This window comes from Lampetra planeri, chromosome 17 (assembly GCF_965212315.1).
Source record: "Lampetra planeri chromosome 17, kcLamPlan1.2.h2, whole genome shotgun sequence".
Classification (NCBI taxonomy): Eukaryota; Metazoa; Chordata; class Hyperoartia; order Petromyzontiformes; family Petromyzontidae; genus Lampetra; species Lampetra planeri.
Window position 1 is genome coordinate 652,452 of NC_136123.1, and position 24,296 is coordinate 676,747.

Below are 24,296 nucleotides of genomic sequence, written 5' to 3' on the forward strand. Positions count from 1 at the left end.
TGGCGATGTTTACAACACACCACTGCATCGGGTACTCATTCGAGACTGAGTCGACCGAGGGGAGGCCCAGGACTGGTTCAGATAGTCGCCACTAGTGTTGGTGGTCGTGAGCGGAAATCGAATCCGCACATGCGAACACAGTCACACACGCACAGCGCGTGCGCGCTGCACTCTGCGTGTGGCGAGAGTCACGGCGTTGTGTTTGTCGACGCTGGAGCACAACGCGGAGCTTGGTGCGAGCCACCACTCACCGATGATGCACAGGGAGTAGAAGGAGAGCTGCTTGCCAAGCCGGTCCATGCTCTTCTGCAGCGGGGTCTTCGGGGCCTTCAATGCAAGAAAGCAACACCACGTGACTTGTACGTGTTAATTTGTCCTCAATTTGATCGCGATTACACCATCGGCGTCACGTCACGAGACGAATGATCCGTTCGCATCTCCGGTAGAGCGCCGCGACCTCCGTGTTCCAGAATGGCCCAGCAGAAACGGTTATTGCAGAGCTACCTCCGAGATCCCTTCAAACGACCTCCGGTCTAAACGGGGAGCGCACGCGTCGCGTGCGGTGCGAGCCGAGCCTCACCTCCTCAGCTTGCATCATCTTGAAGACCTCTCCAAACTCAGAGTTCTCGCCAGTCCCAATGACAATTCCCTGCCGAGACAAAGCGCACGCGGGGCGTCGTCCTGGGTCACGCGGGGGTGGAAGGCGCCGGGGCTCACCGCGCGACCGCATCACGGCTCAAACACCACCACCACCACAACGTACAGTGCCCACACTGATCCCGGCCACCCTCACGCGGTCACCGGTCGCAGCGTGGCGAGCACAGCCTCTTGCCAATCCACCGATCAGGCGGAAGCGTCCTCACGCTCTGTCGATCGTGGGAATTGTTTGACCATACTTCACCACGCTGGTCAGTCCGGGTCTGTGAAGTCTGGTGGGAGGGCGGGACACGAGATCGGTTCACGCATCGAAACGGATGCTGGCAGTGGCCGGGAACCGAACTCGGGTCACCGAGTTTGAAGCGCAATGGCACAAGATGACAATGTTCGGCGTCGCGACCCTGAAGCGCTTGAGCAGGCGTAGAACCGTGCGGTAGAGTCGGAGCACTGCGGGGCGCTGCCATGGTCGGGAGAGGTGGGGTCGAGGGTATCGCGGTTGGCATGGTCAGTCTCTTTCTCCCTGGGCCCTGGTGGCGAGAAGCGATCACTCCTAGGTCAGAGCAGAGGCCTCTGCCGCCTCGAGGGACTGTGCCAAGGAAACGACTGCGTCCGAGAGAAGGAGGGCGGCTGATGTAGAGGTTATGGTGAGGACTGTCACTATGAACATCATCGTCATCATCATAATTATTGTCATCATCATCATCATCGTCGCCATTGTCCTGGGGGCACGTCTGATGCTTTGGCATTATCCTCATCACCTCTTGGGTCTGCACAACGTCTGCTGCGGCCTGTCGCAGACGCTACGTTCATCATCATCATCATGAGTCAGCTGCTCTCGGGCTGACATCTCTTCCTTGTCCTTTCCGACAGGTCCTGCAGGAGGCTGCTAGCAAGTCCCCTCTGCTCTCCGAGTGGCACGGCCAAACCATTGCAGCAGCTTACCTGCTCCCTGCGGCCGCCGCGAGTGTTCGTGTAGCTCTCCGATGCATTTGTGGGTTTGTACCGCTGCCGGCACGTCGAAGCGAAACGTCGGACATCGTGCCGAACAACGCATGGCGCAACCCGAAAACACATCGGAGAGCTACGCGGTGCCACGCGAAAACCCAAACAAGTACTGGTCCGTGTGCCCCAATCCTCAACCAGCACCGCACCAACGGACCCATCTGTGTGTCGCCGTCAGTTTCAAGTCACCTGCCAACCGGTGAAGTGATGTGGAATTGAAGTGAACACAGGTTCCCTTCAGGAGCCCCCAGGTGCCACTGCGCAGAGGCTGCAATGCCAAACAAAGAACACGAAGCCACCTCCCCACGGCTTCCTCTCCCAGCCCGCCCCGACCCAGGCTCATTCAGCCTCAACAAACAACGGCCCTTGTGTATTTGGCTTCACAATGCACTTCTTGGCAAACATCCTTCAGAATACACACCAGTTTCCTCCCCACCCCCCACCCCCCCCAGTTTGATGTATTCCAAAACAGCTGGTGGCTTCTGACTGTTCTGCTGAACGACAAAGAGCACCCGCAGCGTTTGCTTTAATAATCACTTTTCACGGAATGCGTTGCTGGCTCAAGATGCCTCTGGCCGGGTCATGTGGACCCCTAACGACCTCTTGGAAGCAAAGCGTAAGTCCCCGACCGCGTCTCACAACGGAGAGAGTGACGGGCCCGCCGAAACATTCCGGTTTCAAACAGCTGCATAAACCCCTGCCTCGGCTTGTTACAGGTGAGGAACGAGATACGGGCGTGCAAGTCCACTACTGGCAACAGCAAGGAGGAGGAGCAGGGAGCCGCAACGGTTTGATGGTGCTCCAGGCGGCACTATCCTGCAGGGTGGAGCGCGTTATAAACCAGGCTTTACCACTAATATTGTTATTGGTGAGGCCAGCCAAGGAAGTGTGCTGTGGTGGTGAACGGCAGGCGCTGAGCAGACCGTTAAAGTCCACAAGTTGCGGAGAGAGTTTATAGCCCCCACGACCCCCACGGAACCGATGACGACGATGACGACGATGATGACGATGACGACGATGACGACGATGACGACGATAATTCTGATGATGAGCCCTGTTCCGCTTCACTCCGGCCACCCCCTCTCCCAACAACTTTGTTAAATGTCACGATTCAGGGTCCTGATGTAATTTAACAATTGCTCAACTTAAATCTTGACTTAAAGCTTTCGTGACTGCAGGAATTCACTCTTTGGGTCTTTCGGTGAAGTCACGTAGATGGATTCAAAGAAAATAACAAAAATAACGAAAAACTACGACGTTTCGATCGCAAGCGGAGGGGGAAAAAAAGATATGACGAGTGTCGTAGTTTTTGTTATTTTTGTTATTTTCTTTGAACCTATCTACGTGACTTTACCGAAAGATCCAAAGAATAATTGTTCAACTTGTTTCATTTTCACCCACTCATTCGCATTGATTCTTGGTTTTCTCGCTCTGGTCTTTTACAAATCTGCATTTGCCTCAATGCAAGATTCGCATATCATAGACATTCATCAATCCACTGCCGGACACGGGCCTCCAAATGCCCCGGAGATCAATGGGGTCACTTGACCATACTTCACCACGCTGCCCAGTGGGGGCTGGTGGGGAAGGGGGGGGCTCAGGACCGGTTCAGATCTCACTCGCCACCGATCTTAGCCGCCGCGGCAGGGAACCGTCTTCACAGCGCAGGGCGCCAATCACTCCGCCGCCACTCCACGCACGTGTCATTTGAAAGTAGTCGATGTTAACGAGCACGGGCTCCATTCTTGTTTCGTCTGAATAGTGGAATTGAAGAGGCCGCCCCTGGCCTCCTGCTGTGCCTGCTGTGCCTGCTGTGCCACTGCTGCCGCCGCCGCCGCTGCTGCCGGGTGTTTGTAGTTGCGCCCTCGTGGTGCAATAACAACAACAGAGCGGCGCCTTCCTCTCCACGCCCGTACAGTTTGGGTTTGAACGGACGCCAAATGCGCACAAGGGGCAACGGAAAACCAACCGCGGCAACAACAACAATAATAATACAGAAGTAATAATAACGCGATTCATAATGCGCGCCGTTTTTTTTTTTATCGCAAACACAACTGACCGCAACTTTCAAACCGCGCTCGACACGAAAGAGCGGATGGTTGCCCGCACGAGCTCCGCCACGGTGGGCACAAGCGAGCAAGCGCTGCGCCCGCGGGTGGCTCCGGCTGCGGCGCTTCATAGCGGCACGCGGGCGCACGGCGACGAGAGTCGGACGGAGAGGGCAGCGCCGCCGCCGGCGTCCCACTCCGCTTGCTCCGCTGACGTTTTTTTTGTTACTTTTACGCAGTTGCCGAGCACAGCCTCTAAGGCCCAAAACTTCAAACGGCCAGAAACAAACAGCGCGATCCAAGTCGCAATTGATTAGGAGCGTAACGCTCCGGTCCTTGAATTGGGCAAGGTAATTATCACAAGATCTGTTGGGGGAAAGAGACGACGATGGGAAGAGATTCCAAAGTTGAGCAGTGCAAGGGAAGAAGCAGAAAGGGGAACATTGTGACTTGCGGTGTGGTGAGTGAGCGGGAGAACGAGTGGGAGAGTAAACGGAAGAATGACCGAATGAGAGAGTTGAGTGTGTGAGAGAGTGAATAGGTGGCAGAGGGTGTGGGAGAGTGGGCGAGTGTGTGGCTGAGTAAGCGTGTCGTTTTTGGCCTTGTGCTGTAAGAACGGTGCTAATACCAAATGAACTAATGATGACGTTGATGGTGGTGTGACTGCTGCGTGCGTGGGTGTTTACTACCGTGGAGAGGTCGGGCTCGAATCTCACAGAACTTCACGCGGAGCAGCAAATAAGCGCCACGGCTACACCGCACAAACAGCTTTGCAGAGTAATTAAAATTAATTTCTATGAAAAATTATCTTTTAATCTTTTTTTTAATCTGGCATCACACTGCCACGCTGACAACTTCAGTGCACAGGCGGATTATCAAAGCCGGCGTCTGATGTCTCCGCTCGGCCCGGCGAGCTCGCGGCTCCGCGGCCGCCCAAACGGCCGCTTTCATCTCCCTCCCCGCAGCCTCCAACCGCTGGGCTCTCTCCGCAGCCAGCACGGCAATTAGGGCGATTCGGCATCACCGGGAGCCTCGCGTGTAGCCCCGGAGCGCCGGGGAGAAGGGGAGAAGGGGGAGGCTGCAGGGGGATGAGCGCCCCCCCCCACCCCGAAAGCATTGCTGAAGGCTCAGCACCCCCTTCTGGCAGGCAAAAGCCCGTGGCACCGTTACTCAACCCCTCCCCTCTTTTAAACAAGGTCACTCTACAGGGCTGCTCACAAGCGGAAAAAAACAGATGGCATCGCGGCCTGGGCTGGCTTGCAGGGCCTGTGATATTTACTCTTGTGAGTAGACTTAAGGTGGGAATAAATGTTCCGCACATTGACAGAAAAATACACAACGCGTGCGGTGAGGTTTGGGCGACGGCACTCCAGTGCCGAGCGCTTCGGTTTAACTCCACGAAGCGCGGCGGCTCGCTCCTTTCTCCGCGGCCGGTCTCCCCGCACGCGTCGCTCGACTCGCTCGCGGTAGAAATTAAGGGCCGACCGATGCGCAGGCAACGCGATTGTAATGAGCGGGCAGGCGGAGCGAGGACGCTCGTTAGCGGGAACCCAACGCGCCCTTCCGGCTGAGAGATCCCCGGGCGCTTCGTTTCTTCCGCTTGAAAAGCATCTCCCACTTTGCTTTGCTCACGAAATAGAGAAACGGCCGCGTCAGAGAGACGCCGAGTGAACGCGGCAATGTCCGGCTAATACACAACGCTAAAGATACACGAGGGATCAAAGCGGGCCAGGGAACGGGTGTGTAGCAGCAGTAGTGGTACTAGCAACAGTAGCAGCAGCAGTAGTAGTAATATTAGCAGCAGTGGTAGCAGCAGTAGTAGCACTAACAACAGTAGCAGCAGCAGTAGCAGTAGTTGCAGCAGCAGTAGCAGCACCAACAGTAGCAGCAGCAGCAAAAACAGCGGTAGCAGCAGGAGGATCAGCAGCAGCAGTACTAGTTGCAGCAGCAGTAGCAGCAGCAGAAGCAGCAACAGTAGCAGCAGCAATGACAGTAAAAACAGCGGTAACAGCAGTAGGATCAGCAGCAGCAGTACTAGTTGCAGCAGCAGCAACAGTAGCAGCAGCAGCAGCAGCAGCAGAAGCAGCAACAGCAGCGTCAGCAGCGCGTGCGGTGTCAAGACGTTACACCGAGTGTGATGGCGGTGCTCTCGAGTGGCATCTGGCTACGCAGGGGCATGCTGCGCTTTCAAAACCAGCGGGGGTGGGGGGGAATGACCAGGGGGGCAAGGGAGAGGAGGTAAATAGACGAGGGGGTGAGAGGAGGTGAGGGTGGGTGTCATGGAGTGCGAGTGGGTGATTGGGGTAAAAGTGGGTGAGACATAAGTGTGAGTGAGTGGGGCTGAGAGTGAGTGAACGAGCGAACGAGGATGCGAGCGAGTGGGTAGGGATCCGAGTTATTAAGGATGCGAATGAGTAAGATGTGAGCGCCCGAGTGCGGATGTGAGTTGGCGAGTGAGTGATTTAGTAGGGACGTGAGTAAGCACAGCGATTCATAAGGCGACGTAAGTGAGCGAGTCATTCATGCGAGCGAGTGAGCGAGCGAGTGGGGATGCGAGCAAGCGAGCGACCGAGCCGGCATGGGACGGGTGACGGGCGCCGGCCGGCCGGCCGGCGTGGGTCGCCGCACGCACCTTGCCCTTGCCGCAGCGCACCAGCGTGCCCATGAAGGCGATGTTGGTGCGCGCCGCCATGTCGCCGTTGAGGGCCCGCGCCACGATGGACGTCGTCTTCCTGCTGGGCTCCGTCTCGCCCGTGAAGCTCGACTCGTCGATGGACAGGTCGATCGACTGCACGGAGACGACGGGGAACACCCGGGCCCCCGTGGGACCGGCGTTAGGGTGACCGCCAGCGTGGGGGGCGCTCGCCGCAATGCCACGGCAGCTCAAGGCCTCCAGCATTGCAAGTTCAGGTTTCAGGTTGGTTTTGTGTAACCAGGTGAAATTTCAAGAGACCAGGTGAGTGTCTCATGCGTAAGTGTGACCTGGGGGGGGCATCGGCCTGCCAGGAGGGGGGGGGGGGGCGATGATTGCTGCTGTGTGTACAGTACAATTGAGTAATTCGCAGTGTAATTATTTGAATTGGCAACTTTGTATTCCGATTCCAGCACGCACAGTGGCCGACTCTTAACGGTAATATCGGGCGATCTGTGACGTCCTCTGAAGCGGTTACGGTTATTACACCCAGCGCATAAATTAACCAGGGCGGCCGACGGATTTGAGCCATGACTCTCCGCAGATACCATTTTGACCCCACAGAATTTGGACTACCTGGTAAGGATACTTAAACACTGCTTGAACTCCGGGGCACAAATAACTATCGCAGCAATACGACCCCCACGCACCCGTCCCCGTGTCGTGACGGAAGCGAGGCCTACCTCATAGAGGCGCAGGTCGGCGGGGACGCGGTCGCCCACGGAGAGCGTGACGGTGTCGCCCGGCACCAGCTCGCGCGCCAGCAGCTTTTCCATGCGGCCCTCGCGGACGCTGCGGTCACAAGACGGCCAAGCACAGACGTTCAGCCCGGCCTGGGATTCTACCGCTATAGGATTTGGGGTACGGCACCCAGTTGCTACCTCACCGCTGCACCGGATAGAGTTCAGAGTGAAGCGGCAGTCGCGGTGACCGATGATCGAGCGCTCACCGATTCACACAACTTGCTCGCTCACTCACTCACCGGTGAACAGTTCGCCCCCCTTATCACTCATCATCGCTGCTGTCATGGTTACGGTCTCCATGATCATCACTCATTGATTCCTCCACCAAAGTTGAGGACTCACCACCACAGGGTAGGATACAACAATACACCCACGCACCCACCCACACATATTAAAGATCCCCTCGCGTCATTCGCAAGAGTAGACCATTGTGTGCCGGCGTCAGGACCATGAGCAAAATTTGAAAATTATTCAATTTGGATTAAATGCGGAGCAGCCATCATGGCCCCCGACTACTGGCAGACTCATGCCTCCAGGTCTCTCTTGAAAATGAGTCTATCCTGGTCTCTTAGGTTCTCGCCTGGCCATAAAAACTTGATAAGTGTTATAGTTATTATAGAGACCAGATGTGACATCGCTCTCCTCCCGATGTTATAATCGCACTTGTACACGGACAGCCCTTTTGTTGGTGGATACATTTGCCCAGCCAAGCAGTAACCAGGCTCCGCTTGGGCTCCGTGATGCGGCAAGGCCGCGTGTGCCACGAGCGATTTGGCCGAAGGCGAAGTTATTAATTCGGCTAAAATTAAAAATAAACGCTCGATCTCAAATGTAAATCGAAACATCCGACACCTGCATAATTCAGAGAGCTTGCCATCGATTGTAACCACCCGATCTCCCTCCCGGGGGCGTAGGCGTGCGAAACGCTGGCACCGCCGCATGCCAGGTGGCGCTCTCGGTGCCAGCGAAGGCCACGAGGGGCCCAGCGAGTCTCATCCGGCCCGACGCGGCTTCGACGGAGGCCGTGGCCACCGGGCCCTGCCACCTGCCCGAGGCTACCGTGCGGCCTCTCCCGTCGCTCATCATCAACACCATTGGCCACGATGAATCCGCTGCTGGACGAAGGCCTACGCAAGCCATCACCATCCCGCACGGCCCAGTGCCACTACCGTGCATCTCGCTCCCGCACACGAATGAATCTCAGTGCTCCGTCTCCGCTCTGGTCGTCCTCTTGGAAGCGCTCCTTTGTTTGGCTGCCATTCTGCTACAAGTCTCGTCCATTCCGAATTCTCAATATGATGACCTGATTTGTGTTTGTTCCCTCATCCATGGCACTTTTTCTGTCGCTCAGTCAAATTCCAAGCATCTATCTTTCCTTCCATCTCTAGGAACTTTTCAGTTCAAGTTCTATATGTCAGTCATGACCACAGTGTTTATAGTTTACATGTCACATCAGATAATGCTCACTGATTAAAAACATTTTTCCTCCCCGTGTTGGGGCTCTGAATTGGTATTCAAGATCAAGATGCCATCACAGCCAAAGCCACCGAAGCCACCGCCAAAACCGCAGCAATGCTTTCGACCCAATGCCAGATCGTGCAGCCACTGCCACCATCTGCTCCGAGGCCTTTCCCTTGGTCGCCGGATTTGTGCAGACCGCTTCAACGCCCGTCTGGCCAATCGGCCCTCCTATTATTACTACTACTACTACGACAACCAATGCCACGTGACATGAAACAATTCCTGAGCGGGTAGGCGTTCCGTGTTATGCCACGCGGAGTTCGGAGGCAGCGAACGGAACAGACACAATGCAGGCTCGATCCGTCTCTCGCCTCGCCCCCACTATAATTGTCCCGGTCGGAACAGCAACAGCCAGAGATAGCTTTGTGTTTTGACAGACGACACATAAAATCAAACTGCGTCTGAACAATAGCAGAGAACACAAAGGCCCTGCAGTCGGTTGTGGCTGCTTGCCGCACGCTTTGCTCGGCGGCCAAATATAGCGGCTGGCACCGGGCCAAGTCGATGCCAGAGAGCTCCCCAGCGACGTGGGCAACGCTGCCAAGGCGGCGTGTGGCAAAAATCTCAAGAGCCACGTTCCCCAAGAGGACGCCGGCGGGCTCGGAGGGCAGAGACGCTGAGGAGGCACCGCTAATATCCGGCGCTCGAATCTGGGCTTCAGCCACTGCCTCGGGTTGAACCGGATCTCAAGTGTCGTGAGTAGATGGTCTCAGCCCGGTCAACGATAAGTACACAAATAAATACCATCACATTTACTTTGATCCTGAACCTAAAGTAGCTCAATTCCAGCTGAGAATGTCAACATGGGTTTGGCTCTCATCTGCCGAGCCAGTGGGGAAGCGCTGACCCCGACTGTGTGGAACGAAGGACACTCGAAGAAGGGATTTCTAAAAGTCGTTCCGTGAGATGCGCTTCCTCGGGGCCGTTGCACGACCCCCAACGGCTGACCAACGAATGCTTCGTCCGCAATGGGGGTGCAGCCCGCGGATTCAACAACTTTTGTTTAAATTGAAGAAGCGGAAGGCGAGCACCCTCCACACCGCGAGCAGCAGCACCTCGGCTGCAAAGCGGCGACGCGCTGGCTACCGAAGCGCGCTGCATCAAGTCGTTCGCTGCACGAAAATATACGCTCAATTATTTACGTGGCCTCATAACTAATGCAGAGGCTGCTTTTGTGAGCACATTCCCTCCTGAGGATTAATTCAAAAATACACGTGTGGTAAAACGTCGATGCCGAGCACAATGAGAGACTCGCGTGGGCATCTGTGACCACTGGGATGAACGACTCGATAAAAAAATGCCGAAGCATTCTCATACGGAGGTGCTGTTTTTTTTTATCTCGAGTGATGTTGGGTTAAGGATGTCCTGTGACACCCGATCCAATCCCGGGTCAATTCCAAGAATGCATTCACCAGCTTCAAGATGCTCCATGGACTCGTCCCTGCCTACCTCTCCCCTCTCATCTCACTCTACTCCCCTCCACACACTCTCCTACCTCTCCCCTCTCATCTCACTCTACTCCCCTCCACACACTCTCCAACCTCTCCACTCTCATCTCACTCTAATCCCCCTCCACACACTCTCCTACCTCTCCCCTCTCATCTCACTCTACTCCCCTCCACGCACTCTCCTACCTCTCCGCTCTCATCTCACTCTAATCCCCCTCCACACACTCTCCTACCTCTCCCCTCTCATCTCACTCTACTCCCCTCCACGCACTCTCCTACCTCTCCCCTCTCATCTCACTCTAATTCCCCTCCACACACTCTCCTACCTCTCCCCTCTCATCTCACTCTACTCCACACACTCTCCTACCTCTCCGCTCTCATCTCACTCTAATCCCCCCCACGCACTCTCCGCTCCAACAACCGAGGCTTTCTCAGGGGGAGGTTGCTCGTTCTCCTCTGCTGTCCCCACAGTCCGGAACTCCCTGCCCCGATCCATCCGTGCTGTTCCCTTCCTGCCCCTGCCCGAGTCCTGGCTCAAGATCTCCCTTGTTTCCTTCGTGTGTGAATGACTGCCCCTTTCTCTCGATACAATACATTTATATAAAATAAATATGCCCACAATATCTGTACAGTGTCTTGAGTTGGGGTCGCATTTAGACCTGCCATATTTACGTTACATCATATTTGACATGCTTAAGAAAGGCCACAGACCTAACCTACACGCTGTATGCATTTCACATGTCATTGTAATTGTACTGAACCACACCGATGGGAGACAGCAACAGGAGGGAATATGATCCAATCACCGGGCCCCTGTGAACTGCGTGAAGGCGGTGTTCACAATTCGCTCGCTCGGCAACCCCACGCCCCCACCCCCCCCCCCCCGTCACTAATCACGCTGGGGGATGTTGGGAGAAGGACGGGGGGCACCAGCGAGTGACGTACCAGTGGCACTCAGGCGGGACCAGCTTGTTCAGCTCTTCGAGCGACTTCTCCGACCTGTATTCCTGCAACGCAGCGACGCACGTCTCAAATGTCAGCGTCGTCACGCGAGGGACCAAACAAGACACCAGGATGGACGTCTCTCATTTGCAACATGGACCCGGGTCACCGAAATTACAAACGCAATTAAATAACAAAGCAGTGCAGCACCAATGGAGCAAACAGAAACGAGGCAAAAACAAGCGAATAGAAATGAGTAAGCAGACAACCGCCCCGCAGGCGGTCGATGAGAGCGAGTGGGACGACGCCTCGGAGCCGCCATGCGGTCATCGCCGAGCCATCGCGTCTGCTCGATCCACCGTGGGATTGTGCGAGCCGTGAGCCAGACAGACTCATTCTGCATGCGGCCACATCCGAGCTGCTTTGGCCGCGTTGACCAACACAACGTGGCCGCACTAACCAATCGCCTCGGCTGCAGGCCCCCCTATTCTGCGCGTCAGTGAGGCAAGTCCAGTGTCAGCTGGATATAAGCACACCCCCCCCCCCCCCTCGGGCATATCAGGAATTTCTCTTCAAATTCCCCCCACCAGCGTGATGTCAGCACGCGTTTCTTATACCAGAACTGTGCTTATACCAGAACTGTGGTATGCTTAAAAACAGCATCCACTCGTTTTAGAACTCAACCCCAATTTGTGGGGCTCCACGCACGAAGACTGGACGCTCGTTTGCGTCGTGCAATTAATTACGTCGCAAATCCAGACCACGCGCGCTTTGTGAACACGTACCTGCACGAAGGCGACCGTCACGACGATCACGATCGCCTGGTCCGCAAGGGGCGGGGTGCGGGGGGTGCGGGGGGTGGGGAAACGGCAACAAAACACAAACAATGAAGTTTACGATAATCCACTTAAGAGGGACACAGCGCGGCGCGCTAATTAATGGGTTCAGCACTCGCAGCGTCGTCCGGGGACCAAGCGGATGAGCATCTGTTCCAGCCGCGCTCATCGGATGACGCGCTGGGCTCTTGCGCGAGAGCGCAAAACCTCCCCGCATGGCGCCACCACCAGATGGCCGTGCCGGTTTTGATGCCTGTTTTAACAATTACGATTACCGCTCGCACGCACGCACACGCAGGTACACGCGCCCGCCCACACACGCACGCACGTACACATGTATGCACAGGCACGTGCATGCACACACACGCATACACGCACGTACACGAGCATACACACGTACGTGTACACAATGCAACTAGATGCACACTTGCGCCCACTGCTACCACTACTGTGATTAATGTCCTATGTGTTGAGGACACCCGCTCACTCACCCACACGCTCACCCACACGCTCACCCACACGCTCACCCACCCACCCATCCACCCACCCACCCACCCACCCATCCAAACACCCACCCACCCCCCCACCCACCCACCCCCCCATCCACCCATCCACCCACCCACCCACCCACTCATCCACCCATCCATTCACCCACCCATCCATCCACTTTATCTCTTATTTCTGTTTCTTTCCTGGCACTGCTTCACTTACATTATCTCTATTCCCCACGTTCTTATAATAACCTTGCTCGATTAAGGAAAAGTGTTACCACTCTTGTGTGTTCCACTTTCCATCGTGCTGTTTGTTGCTGTTTGTTGCTGTTTGTTGCTGGCAGCTTTGCGCTTTCGGGACTCAATACACACCAGTTCACACTCAGCAGTTTGTGGTCCTTCCCCCGCACCTCCGATGAGCACGGTTGGCCGCGTACGATGCTAAAGAATTTCGATTTAAAGCTTTCGTGACTGCAGGGATTCATATGCTTGGTTCTTTCGGTAAAGTCACGTAAAAGGGAAGTAATCAAATAATAAGAAAAATAAATAAAACTATATTGCTTTTATTTTATTTTATTATTTCCCTTCTACGTGACTTTACCGAAAGAACCAAGAATAAGATGCAAAATAAGTTAAACGTACGTACATACAGCAACGACACGCGTTTCTTTTGTTTTTGCAATTTCCTTGCAGCGAGCCCGCCAGGGCAAGGGCTGTTTCCCAGCGCCAGCGCTGACGCTAAGTGGCGGGACTTCCCGTAAGCGAGTGGCGCGGCCCCATACAGGCGATGCCACGCCGTGTCAGGTTCTCGTTTTGGGGCAAGTTGACCCGGCGCCAACTTCAGGACAGGTAGAGGCAGCGACCGTCAGCGGTGCCGCGGCTCGGCGGCGCGAAGAAACGGTGCAGCGTTTACAGCTCAAGCAGCTGTCGTGTTGCCAACTCCGGCGGTCAGCGCCAAGACAAAGATCCCCCGTGTAGCCTGCATCAGACTGCTGGGGCAAGTGCTTTTGGCGAGTAGCACCTATGAAGGCTGGCACAGCACACGAGGGGGTGGGTGGCCAGCACGCCGTACAAGGTACTCATTTGAGACTGAGCCAACCTAGGAGAGGCCCAGGACCGGTTCAAATATTCGCCTTTGTATTTGGCCGTGAGCAGGTCGCCGATTCGTAGCGAGATGCGATAACCGCTGCGCCACCGCTCCCCCCCCCCCCCCGACTCCCGTGTGTGTGTGTGCGTGCGTGTGCGTGCGTGCGTGTGCGTGCGTGTGCGTGCGTGTGCGTGCATGTGCGGGTGTGTGTGCGTGTGTGTGCGTGTGCCGTGTACAGACACGGCCGCCCTTCACATCGCGAGGCGGACGGCAGAACCACACGAAGCTCGCCGTCCACTTTCGCTCGCGAACAATAGCGCTTAATATAGAGCAAGGCGGCGGCGGCGGCGAGAGAGTTATGCAACGGCACATCACAACAACACCAAACACCGCTGCCGTAATGCCGTCTTTGAAAAGGAGGAAGGATTACGTTAAGCATCTTACATTTTAAACAATAATTAAATTGTCGTCATGTTTTTTTTTATTAACAATTGAATCTTTTGCCCCAGTTTTTATCTGATTGCGCTATCGGCGTGACAAAGCATCGTTCGGATCTCTCACACAGCAGCGGAAGCTCCTTCTGGTTTGAGACTGGCCCGTGAAAGCGTACACCACAGAGCTACCTCTGAAATCCCTTACAGTGACCTCTTTACACGACAGTCAAACCGATTAATTTAGAATTTGGCCAAACTGAGTGCAGAACCAAAACGAATGTGATGGTTTATTTTCGTGTGGTCCTTGGTAACTGGGCTGAGACCATGAAACTTCACTCCAGTGGAGAACCACGGCAGTGCCCGGCTCAGCATCTCTTACATCTGAGCACCACCGCACCCCTCCCCACCGTCATCGTTTCACTGCAAAAACACAACCGAGATATGCACGCAACCGAGCGGTACGCGCCGGCACGGTGCGCTGTGATTCGCTGGGACGCGGCAGGGCCTGGCGGTGCCGTCCTTCGGCCCCCGTGCGACTCTCACCACAGTGATGCTGACCGCGTCGTCGATCTGGTTCATGAGGACGCTGATGACGGCCGAAGAGAGCAGCAGCAGAATCAGGGGGTTCTTGAACTGTGACGGCACAACCACACATGGCCACAAGCAACCATACGCAACCACACGGGACCACACGCAACCACACGGGACCAGAGTCACTGCCGGCCTCCAGAAAATAAGGCTTTTTTTTTAAACATGGCAATCTGCGAATGCACATGTGTAGATGTCCACCATTCAAGAAACGAAAAAACTCTCATCTATTACACCTTTAATAGCGCTGTTTGTTGCTTGTCGCTTGGCATTTTGGGCCTTTGGGAAAGGAGATCCCAGTGATTTAAAGTCAAAGTACAATGTGGAGAAGGAGGAGGTGTGTTTTTTTTTTAAGGGACCGTGTCAGCAGTGGTATCGTGGAGGTTTATTAGACCATACTTCACCACACTGCTTGCTCTACGGGTTTGGTTAAGGTGGCTACGGCAGCATAGACAGTAGAGCACAACGACAGATATTGCCGCCCCGCCCCCCCCCCCCGGCTGCCCCCTTAAATCCAAGCGGCAACCCCCGGTTTCTCAAAACTCGCCACACTCGGTCACCAAGTGGCACGGCGCACGACAGGCGACAGCAACGGAGGGGTGGGGGGCGCTGACGCTGGGTCGCTTCTCGACGGCGCTCTCTTGGCTCCGCGCTAATTAAACGCTTCAGAGACCAATTACCCGGAGCTTTCTCGGCGGCGCTTCATGCCGTCGCCACCCGTCATGAGACTCCTCTGTGGAACCGTTCCACCTCGCCGTCACCCCCGCGCCACCAAAGGGCGCGCCGAATGTTTTCGTTCGGCAGAGAGCGCCGTGCAGCGACGAGAAGCTTTTCCGTCTGCCCGTCAAACTTTTTCGCCGTCAAATAAAAAGCGCCGCACGCGACTTAATCCAGACAGCTCGTGCGGCGCCATAAACAACTTCACTAACGGGGTCGACGAGCAGTGCGGCCTCTCTGCCGAGACCAACACGCTCATTCATTCATCATCATCATCGGCCATCATCTGCTGGGTGACAGGCATGCCCCAAGCCACCGTCATGTCTCGCAATCTTGCGATGTAACTATCCGCCTTGCACCTAGGAAGCGGCCGATTTCACCGCGAAACGTTTGTCTCTCCTGGCTGCCATTCTCTCGTCGTCAGTGTGGAGCACGGCCATCGTCTCCTTCTCGTGACGCTTCCTGCCCAAAGCCCACAAACTTTCCTCGACGGTCACCGCGACGTCTCCAATTCGCGTGCGTTATTTAATCTTCTCATTTGTTTTACTCGACTAAATGCCGCGCCGTGAGATGCAACCGCATGCATCCATTAAGCCACGCGACTCATTAATGCTAATTTAATCCGCGGACGCCTCGAGCCTGTCAACCAAGTTTGCTCGAACACAACTTAATGTGCAATGACATCAACGCGTCGCCACGCCACCGCAGACTCAATTATGTCTAAGTACACAGGCAACTACTCTACGTGGGTCGCTAATTTACGGTCAAAGCGACCCCCAAATTATTTCCCACGTCTCCCGGCGGGCACTCGATCTCACCGACAGGGAGCGGGGCCGGCCCGTGATTGAGCAATGCCCGACAATAACGCCGCATGCGGGCAGCCCAGGGAACTTATAATTAGAGAGCTGGAATTTGCGGCGGCTGCGTTTGCTGCTCAACGTCAAGATTAGCAAATGTCACGGGGTACAAAAAGCAAAATGTTGGGGGCCGTGGTCGTGATTGGCGACCGCGGCCGGCAGACTAACGCTAATAATGGCGGAGGCCCTTCTCCTCCTGCGCGTCGGTCGCGTCGTGCGGCAGCGTGTGACGCTTTTAACGGAACGGAGAATCGCTCGCCAAAGTTGTATTCAACGTTGTCGCCTTGAAATTAAAAACGTGTTTCTCTAGTCTTGTGCGATCACCGAAATGCAACACAACGTGACGCACGCCGCGGCAGAAATGCCGCAGGGCGCTCGTGAAATGTGCCAACGTCGAGTGAAGTTAATTACAAAATGTGAAACCCCACGCACCGAGTTGTTTACACGTGGAGTTCACCCATGTCCTAGCCATGGCAACCACCCTCGGGATACGCGGTTGTGGTAACATTCCAGAAGTCTACGTGACCCAGGCGGCAACGCGGTGCAGTGGTGATGCTCGTATCTAACGGCAAGATTGGCCTGGGCTCGACTCCCGACTTGGGTGCCTTCCAGCGTGGGGTTTGTGTGTTCTCCCCCTGTTTTGCAGAGTGCGTGTGCGAGTGTATGACTGAGTGTGTGTGGATGATGGAGTTGTGAATGAATGGAGTTTGAATGTGCTCGCACCCTGTTCTGCATGGATTTCCTCCGGGTTCTCCAGTTTCCTCGCGTAACTAAAATAAACATACACTGTAACTGGTGTTGGCCAAACCCATACCAAAGCTGAAGAATCACCTGCAAATTACTCATTTGGGATTACACACAGCAGCACCAACGCCCGACTGAAAAAACTTGATAAGACCCGACTGAACGGGTCTTGTGACTCAGCGAGGCTCTAGTGGGTAAACAAGCGTAATAACAACAACAATCACAAAATAACCCGGCCTGCTAACATTCAAACTTCCTCCCTGAGAAACTTTTCACCTCAGCCTCTCTGCAGCGAAATGTCAGCCGCACGCACTGTAGCCGCGTCATCGTATGCAGCTCACCGTGTGACCTCCGTCTAACGGCTTGTGGAATGCCGTCGTCACGCCGTCGCGCTGTCAGCGAACACGGCCATTGTTCATAGTCCACCGGTCGCGAGTGCACAGCACACTGCCGCTTGTGTTGTAAAAACAGTGCTTGAATTCCTGTTGAACGGGGTGCGCCGTTGCTCGTGTTTTACTCCTGGTGTCTGGACTGTAAGCCGTGGAATTGAACCCCCTAAAATCAGAGCCCCCGTTGAAAACGCACAATTGTGCAATCGGCGGTCACGTCATGAAATAACGAATCCATTGGGATATACCGCACACAGCAGTGCAACCCACACGTGTACGGCAATGGCCCACGGAAGCGGATACCACGGAGCTCCCTCCGAGGTCCCTCCATGCTGCTTGACGTGTGTCACGCGCACGTGTGCTTCCTCGCCTATCGTCACGTGATCACCTGCCACTGTTGCCCAAGGCCGCCTGAAACTTTAGTTTATGTGGTAACGGCCAAGTGGCGAGGCAATGAATTACCGAAAGGGGCCACTAACCGTACTTACAGCTTATCTGCCTCGTTACGAGCAATTCGCTTTTACGGCTCCGAGGATCCAAGTTACTACATGTACACAATCGAGGCCCTGCCCGGCACTGATGGCAACGCAGTCACGTGTATTTGCCACCAGACTGACAACAGCTGTGCCAGAAAGCCACCTCGCGGCACACCCCACCGGAAGCACACCGCAAGTTCACATTATTACTTTTACAAGCGAGGCAGCTTTCATGCACTTTGCGATCCTGCAGATTTCTTTTCGCTCAGGCTTAACGTGCAAACATAAAACATCACGCGCGCCGCCACCGCCACCGTTCCCCGCGGCGCCGCGAGCACCCCCCCCCCCCCCGCGTACCTGGGAAATGTACTTCCTCCATAGCGGCTCCTCCTCGTTTATCTCAAACTCGTTCCAGCCGTGGTAGGCCCTCCTGTGCAGCACTTCGCTGGTGGCTAGCCCGCTCTGGAGGCTGGCCTGCACGCGTGAGACACAAGACGGCGCCGGTCACAACCTCCCACTCGACGCCTCCTCCTCCGCCGACGATGCATCGATCGCTCCGGAAGTTTGCAAACGAGTCCCTAAAAGAGAAACGGTCAGAATCCACGGCCCTAATCTAAACATCGGCCTGAACCGTGACAATTCACAAAGAGGGTGGGGAGATTATTATCATTACTTTATTATTGTTGTTGTTATTAAGCTGGTTTAGCCAGGAAAGCCTCACCGAGTCTCACGACTCTTTTTCATTGGGGTCCTGCTCTATTGGATCCCGACTTAGTCATTTGCAGGTGAGTTTTCAGCATTGGGATGCTTGGCCAATACCGGTTGCACTGTGTCGGGGGTTTTGTTAGCGAATGGAAGGAACGTGGAAATCCTGGATGGAACCCACGCAGAACAGGGGCAGAACATAAAAACTCATTCTTAATCCACTGTTGGATGAAGGCCTCTCCATGCCATGCAGGCTTTCGGACCGTACATCTCTCCACGCCGGTGAGTGCGGGTTGGAGACCGGAGCGCGAGGCAGAGGGCAGGATGGGCTCCGATGTCAGGAATCACAAACGTCAAGCCGTGCGCAACCCTACTGGATGTCACAGTACAGAAGGCTGCGGGATGAACGGGGCCATTGAACGTCACGCTGGTCTCGACGGCTGCCCCAAAACGCATTTTACAATCGCTCAGCCAGCATCCCAGACTTAAAATGTAATACGGGGCATATTTCCCCTCACGTATCCTACAACGACACTGCCGCACCACGCGAGGCACCGGCAGAACAGCGTTCACCACGCTCCGCGAACGTTAAGTTTCACGGCGCTCGGCTTCCACGTTGCAAATTCTCCTCCTACCCCCGTCCCCCCAGTCTCTCGAGGATAAGCTCCGTGCGACACACACGGGTTAACGAGACCGTGTGTGTCAAGGGATTATCTTGCCTGCCCATCCTCCACACCTCCCCTCCCCCACGCTCCTCAGCCGACTGTGCGAGAACGCCCTTCCTAGGAGTCCACACGTCACGCCGCATTATCCACACCGCACAACCGGCTCACGGGATGAATGCATGTTGGCTCTACGATATGTTTTGGGGTTGTGCCGCGCGTGGGTTCGGCGCCATGCCCGACGTTCCTTCAGGACGATGTCGGCGTTCTACAGTTCCCTGAGTAAGCTCCCGGCACTTGAAACCGAATTGAAGAAGCTCCAAGCCGGTAGACCGAAATGTCAGACATCGCGCCAAACAGCACGCGGAACAACACAAAAACACATCGGAGAGCCACACGGCAGCACAGCTTCCAAAGCCTACGCCGCAGGAGTGGGTCAGGGCATGCGTTAAACCACTCGGCCAACGCCCAACGCCAACGCCACCGGTTCCGAGGTGGTGGTGGTGCAGACGACACCCCTTGGGGCAGCAGGGCTCTGACCCATTGCGCCAACTCAGCTCTGGGCAGGGAGGGTGGAGGGAGGCTGGGACTCAAGCAGGTGGGAGGGCAGAGAATGAGAGCGAGAGACACCGACTGCAGAGCGTGACTGCATCTTGAATGCACGATGTGCGGATCCCGGTAGCAAGGCGCGTGTAACACTGCCCCAATTTTGGTTGGAGAATGTAATGCAGTAAAAGTGCCGAGTGGGAGCTCGTTGAAGCCTCATGGGGTGAACGGTGAACGTTCGTTGCAGTGCAGCCGTTTCAAACTGCCTCTGCGAATGCCTCCGGTCGCTTGCGGACTCATGAGTGAAGGCATAACAACAGGGCTCCATCCAACAGTGAACAAGCTCACGATGTATGCATCGAATCGCTTTTTATACCCGTACGTTGTACGTAATGGGTTCACGTGACCCATCCAGCAACGAGTGGCCGTCACATTCATCACGGTGTAAAAAGTGAAAACCGGTGCTTTAATGGACTTGCAACTGCCCGGGAGGTGAATAGTTACAACTCGACTCACGAGGGAGGTTCTATCGAATATTAGATCTAAAGACGAATTATGCCGCGCCGTGGTCTCTGCTCCTTCAGACGCCGTCATTAAATACGCCGAGTAAGCGTGCCGGTCTCGCACCAGCAGGACCCGTCCTTCCCTCTCTGCGCATCCCCCTTCTCCACCGCTGTGCCGCTCGCGCCTCATCAACGTCACCGCTGCTCTCCGAGCGTGAATCCCCCGTTCCCTCGGCTCGCTGTCTAACGAATGAGGAGGGCGCAGCAGCCAGCGATGGGCAGGCAGGATTATTTAATTAATATCACCCGCCACGTCCCCTTTCCGATGTTGCGCTCTGAAAAGTTTGTCTACTTGAAGGAATGTTTCTTACACAACTCTAAATCCACCACCACGCCACCTCCACCGGACCCGCCCACCACACCGCCACGTCTCTTTAATTATCAATCAAACTTCACTTTGAACATGAATCTGAGGAAAAACAAGTCGCCGCGCGTGTGTACACAGGGCGGTGGCGATACTGGTTAGTCCAGTTTCGCTTTTCACTTCCCAACTCCACTATGAACTGCGACAATTCACCGACATTAAAGCAATTCACCACGTATCAAGCGGAGCAATAGCCTGGTCAACTTATCTGGATGTAGACTTCTTATTATTAGTATTTGGTGCCGCTGCGTTGCCAGTTGTGAACAAGCACAGTTCTGGACGAAGAATGTAAAGTTATCATTCATTCGGACATTCTCCGAGTCACTAAGACCAGGTCAAGGCCCTGAAAAAAGTTGCTAATCCTCACTGTGCAAACACAGCGAATGGAAACCTACAGGTGAACGGGCAGGACACTGGTGAGGGAGGGGCGAGCGAGTGAATGAGCTGGAAAGATAAGACACGTCAGCCTCCGAGGCACGGGAGCAACTCTTGTTGCCGTGTTTGCACAAACACCGCGAGAACAGCGTGTGCGCGTCTCGCATGTCGGCAGCGAGGAAGCGCGAGCGCCACAGCGAGCATAGCGCACTACAAACACAGCTGCCCAAGTTGGAATTCCGACCACTGTTAACATGGCGATCATCTTCACCATTCCAGCGCCTCCCCTAGGTACACATACGCCTTAAAAAGAGTCCCTGGTACAGGAAGCATCTGCGCTGACAAAGGCAGCCAGGCGTGGTTGTGGCCACACCACCCCTTCGAACGCCGTGCCGGCCTTCATTGGCGCTCGCCAATGAGCATTTGCCCCAAAGGCCCATGTAGGCTGTCTTCGCCACCGTTTGTCTTTGTGTGGTAGTGCCACGCGACTCCGGCCTGGCGGGGCTCTGCGCGGGTACCTGCAGCATGCACGCCACCTCGTCCACCGCCAGCGCCGCCGCCTCCTTGGATGGCAGGACGCGGATCATGGTCTCATTCTTGCCAAGTCCAGGCTCGTCTGGCTTGTCCTACAGACGCGCGAGGCGAGGTGGACACATCGAGAAAATACATTAGAGGTAATCAACGACGTATTGATCGGACGATTACTATCAATTTGTTACGCCCTCCGATCTATTCGCCCTCCGACGTTTCGACACACGTGCCAAGGGATTGATCTTCTTCAGTTCCTGCTGCGAGGAAGCTTCAAGCACGTAGAGTGAAACGTCGGACTGTGATAACTTACACAGCAGTGCTGTGTTCCGCTCACGAGACACACGAGTCATCGTGCACGCTAGATGAGATGTAAAAATGTACAGCCCTGAGCAGCATGTGGGTTGTTTGTCCACACTTCAGCACGAGTCGACACGGGAGGGCCAGTTTCGATGTCACTTTCCACAACTAATGTACGGTGTGAAATGTATATTGCCGTGTTACATTGATGGCAACGAGGACGAGAAAATGGTCAGATTGAGACGGGTAAAAATGAGGAACATTACAAACGAGAATTTAAAAAGATCAAGTGTTGAATTGACTTGCAGCAATGAATCCTCGAAACATTAGTACTATATTTTATTGAAATCAAGAGAGAGAAGCCAGGTGATATTTACCATTATGAGTTATCTTGAACGTGGCCAACAATCACTTTATAGCTCATCAGATTCCTCCAGGATGAAAAAAAAATCCGATTTTGACGATGTAAATTGACGAAATGTACAGAGTTCTGTGCAGCAACGAAAATGATTCCGGAACATTCCAGGGAGCTGGGCGCTTGAGCTCAGGCCGGCCCTGCACTTTATTTAAATCGCGACCACAAAACAGCCATCTCCCTCGCTGCAGTACAGCAGACGTGAAAATCCATCTTCCACCGTCGCATCCACCGCCCCATCACAGCCACCACTCCATCACGTCCACCACGTCACCACGTCCACCACATCATTATACACACCGCCCCATCACACCACCCCATCACACCCACCACATTATTATAGACACCACCCCATCATCACACCCACCACATCATTATACACACCACCCCATCACAGCCACCACTCCATCACGTCCACCAAATCACCACGTCCACCACAACATCACGTCCACCACATCATGATACACACCACCCCACCACCGCAGCCCCGCTGGAGCCCAACGCAGTGGCCAGGCGACCGTCTTACGCGCTTCCCCGATCCACGGCGAGACCGGCGAGGCATCCTCTCCCTCCTGCTCCCCCCCCGTCTCTCTTCCCACTCGTCTCTTCCCCCTGTTGCTTCTCCTCCTGCTGCTGCTGCTGCGTCTGCCCGCACCCAGCGCCCGGCTGGAAGCAGCCGCGGGGCGCGGCGCTTTATAGGCGGTCGGGGGCGTCACGGGAGAGTGGCTAATTAATCACCGCGGGACCGCGGGACGCCCACCAACATCCACCCCCCCGTGCGGCTCGCTCCTTCCCAGAACCCAGAACCCCCCCGCGGCTTCATGTCCCATGGCAGCTCTGGTCCAGCTCCAGTCTCCCCGAGCCCCGTGTGGGAGCGCAATGCCCTCCCCGTCACGAAACCCCGCGACCCCCAAGGCTCGACCCCGATGGCTTTCCCGAGTCCCCCGGTTTGACCCGCAGAGAATATCAGAGCACGTCGCTCGACGCCACTTTGAATCTCACCACTCCGAGCCACTCCACCTCGCGTCAACCCCCCCCCCCCCTCCTAACCACTCCACCTCGCATCAACCCCCCTCGGAACCACTCCACCCCACCAAGGGAAGATCCCCGTGTAGCCTGAACAGACTGTAGGGGCAAGAGCTGTTAGCGAGCACCTATGAAGGCCAGAACGGTACACGAGGGGGTGGGTGGCCAGCACCACACCCGACCGCCTGTCTCCCCAGTGGCGATGTTTACACACCGCACCGGGTACTCGTTTTAGGCTGAGTCGACCTAGGGGAGGCCCAGGACGGGTTCAGATAATCGTCACTGTGGTGTTGGCCGTGAGCGGGAATCGAACTCGGGTCGTCACTACCGCTCCCCATGACACCACCAGCAGCACCACAACAACAACAACACGCCACCACAGCACCCAACCCACACACCGCCACACAACACCGCCACGCCAGTCGCACCTTGCGTAAGCCGCCCGCTCCTCCGCCCCCTGCCTGTTCGGCTCCCCGCGGTCCCCACGAGGCCGCAGCGCGCTTCGCAAGGCCGACAAGCCGGGCCAGACCCCCTGCCATGCTGCTCACAGAGGCCGCGGAAGGCCGCGCGGTCCCGGGCGAGCGTCTATCCGAGCGCCGAGGCCCCGCATCGCGCCGGGGCGCGGACCACCTCGGCTCGGCTCGGTGTTTCCCCCGGCGGCCGCCGACGTCTCTCCCCACCACGGGGACCGGTGGCAGGGCCCGGTGCGAGGGGTCGGGCGGTCGGGCGGTGTGCGGCTCTGGCGGCGGCGGAGGGGGTCTCTGGGGCCGCGTGTCTCGGTCTCCCGCGGGGATCGCCGCCGCTCCACTTCGCAGTGTCGCTCGACACGAGACCGAGAGCTGTGGTCGATTCGATTCCCTGCGAGAGATTCGCAAATCGTCGAGGTGGGGAATCGATTCCTGCCCTGCTTTGTTCCCGATCACCCCGTGCTCACGTGGGGGATGTTTGTTACATTGTGTACTTTGTGTATGAATCTTGACATTGTGTACTTTGTGTATGAATCCTGACATTGTGTATGAATCTTGACGTTGTGTATGAATCTTGACATTGTGTACTTTGTGTATGAATCCTGACATTGTGTATGAATCTTGACATTGTGTATGAATCTTGACGTTGTGTATGAATATTGACATTGTGTAC

General features: G+C 55.6%; 1 protein-coding gene across 3 annotated transcripts in view; it reads right to left on the reverse strand.

The window, feature by feature from the left end:
• The window catches only part of ATP2C1 (ATPase secretory pathway Ca2+ transporting 1), a 38,464-nt gene extending 14,447 nt beyond the window's left edge, over nt 1-24,017 (reverse strand). The window contains exons 1-10 of one of the 3 annotated variants that reach the window (XM_078601786.1): nt 23,705-24,017; nt 21,406-21,513; nt 18,030-18,146; nt 14,445-14,534; nt 11,839-11,874; nt 11,057-11,118; nt 7,083-7,191; nt 6,340-6,495; nt 581-649; nt 252-327 (exon numbers count right to left, since the gene is read on the reverse strand). In XM_078601786.1, coding sequence (XP_078457912.1) covers nt 252-327; nt 581-649; nt 6,340-6,495; nt 7,083-7,191; nt 11,057-11,118; nt 11,839-11,874; nt 14,445-14,534; nt 18,030-18,146; nt 21,406-21,474 — 784 coding nt within the window. In that variant the 5' untranslated portion in view covers nt 21,475-21,513; nt 23,705-24,017. Of the gene's footprint in view, nt 1-251; nt 328-580; nt 650-6,339; nt 6,496-7,082; nt 7,192-11,056; nt 11,119-11,838; nt 11,875-14,444; nt 14,535-18,029; nt 18,147-21,405; nt 21,514-22,656; nt 22,740-23,584 lie in introns of those variants that run through there. The other 2 variants (XM_078601785.1, XM_078601787.1) reach the window with 2 other exon arrangements.
• Between the last annotated feature and the right edge of the window lie 279 nt (nt 24,018-24,296).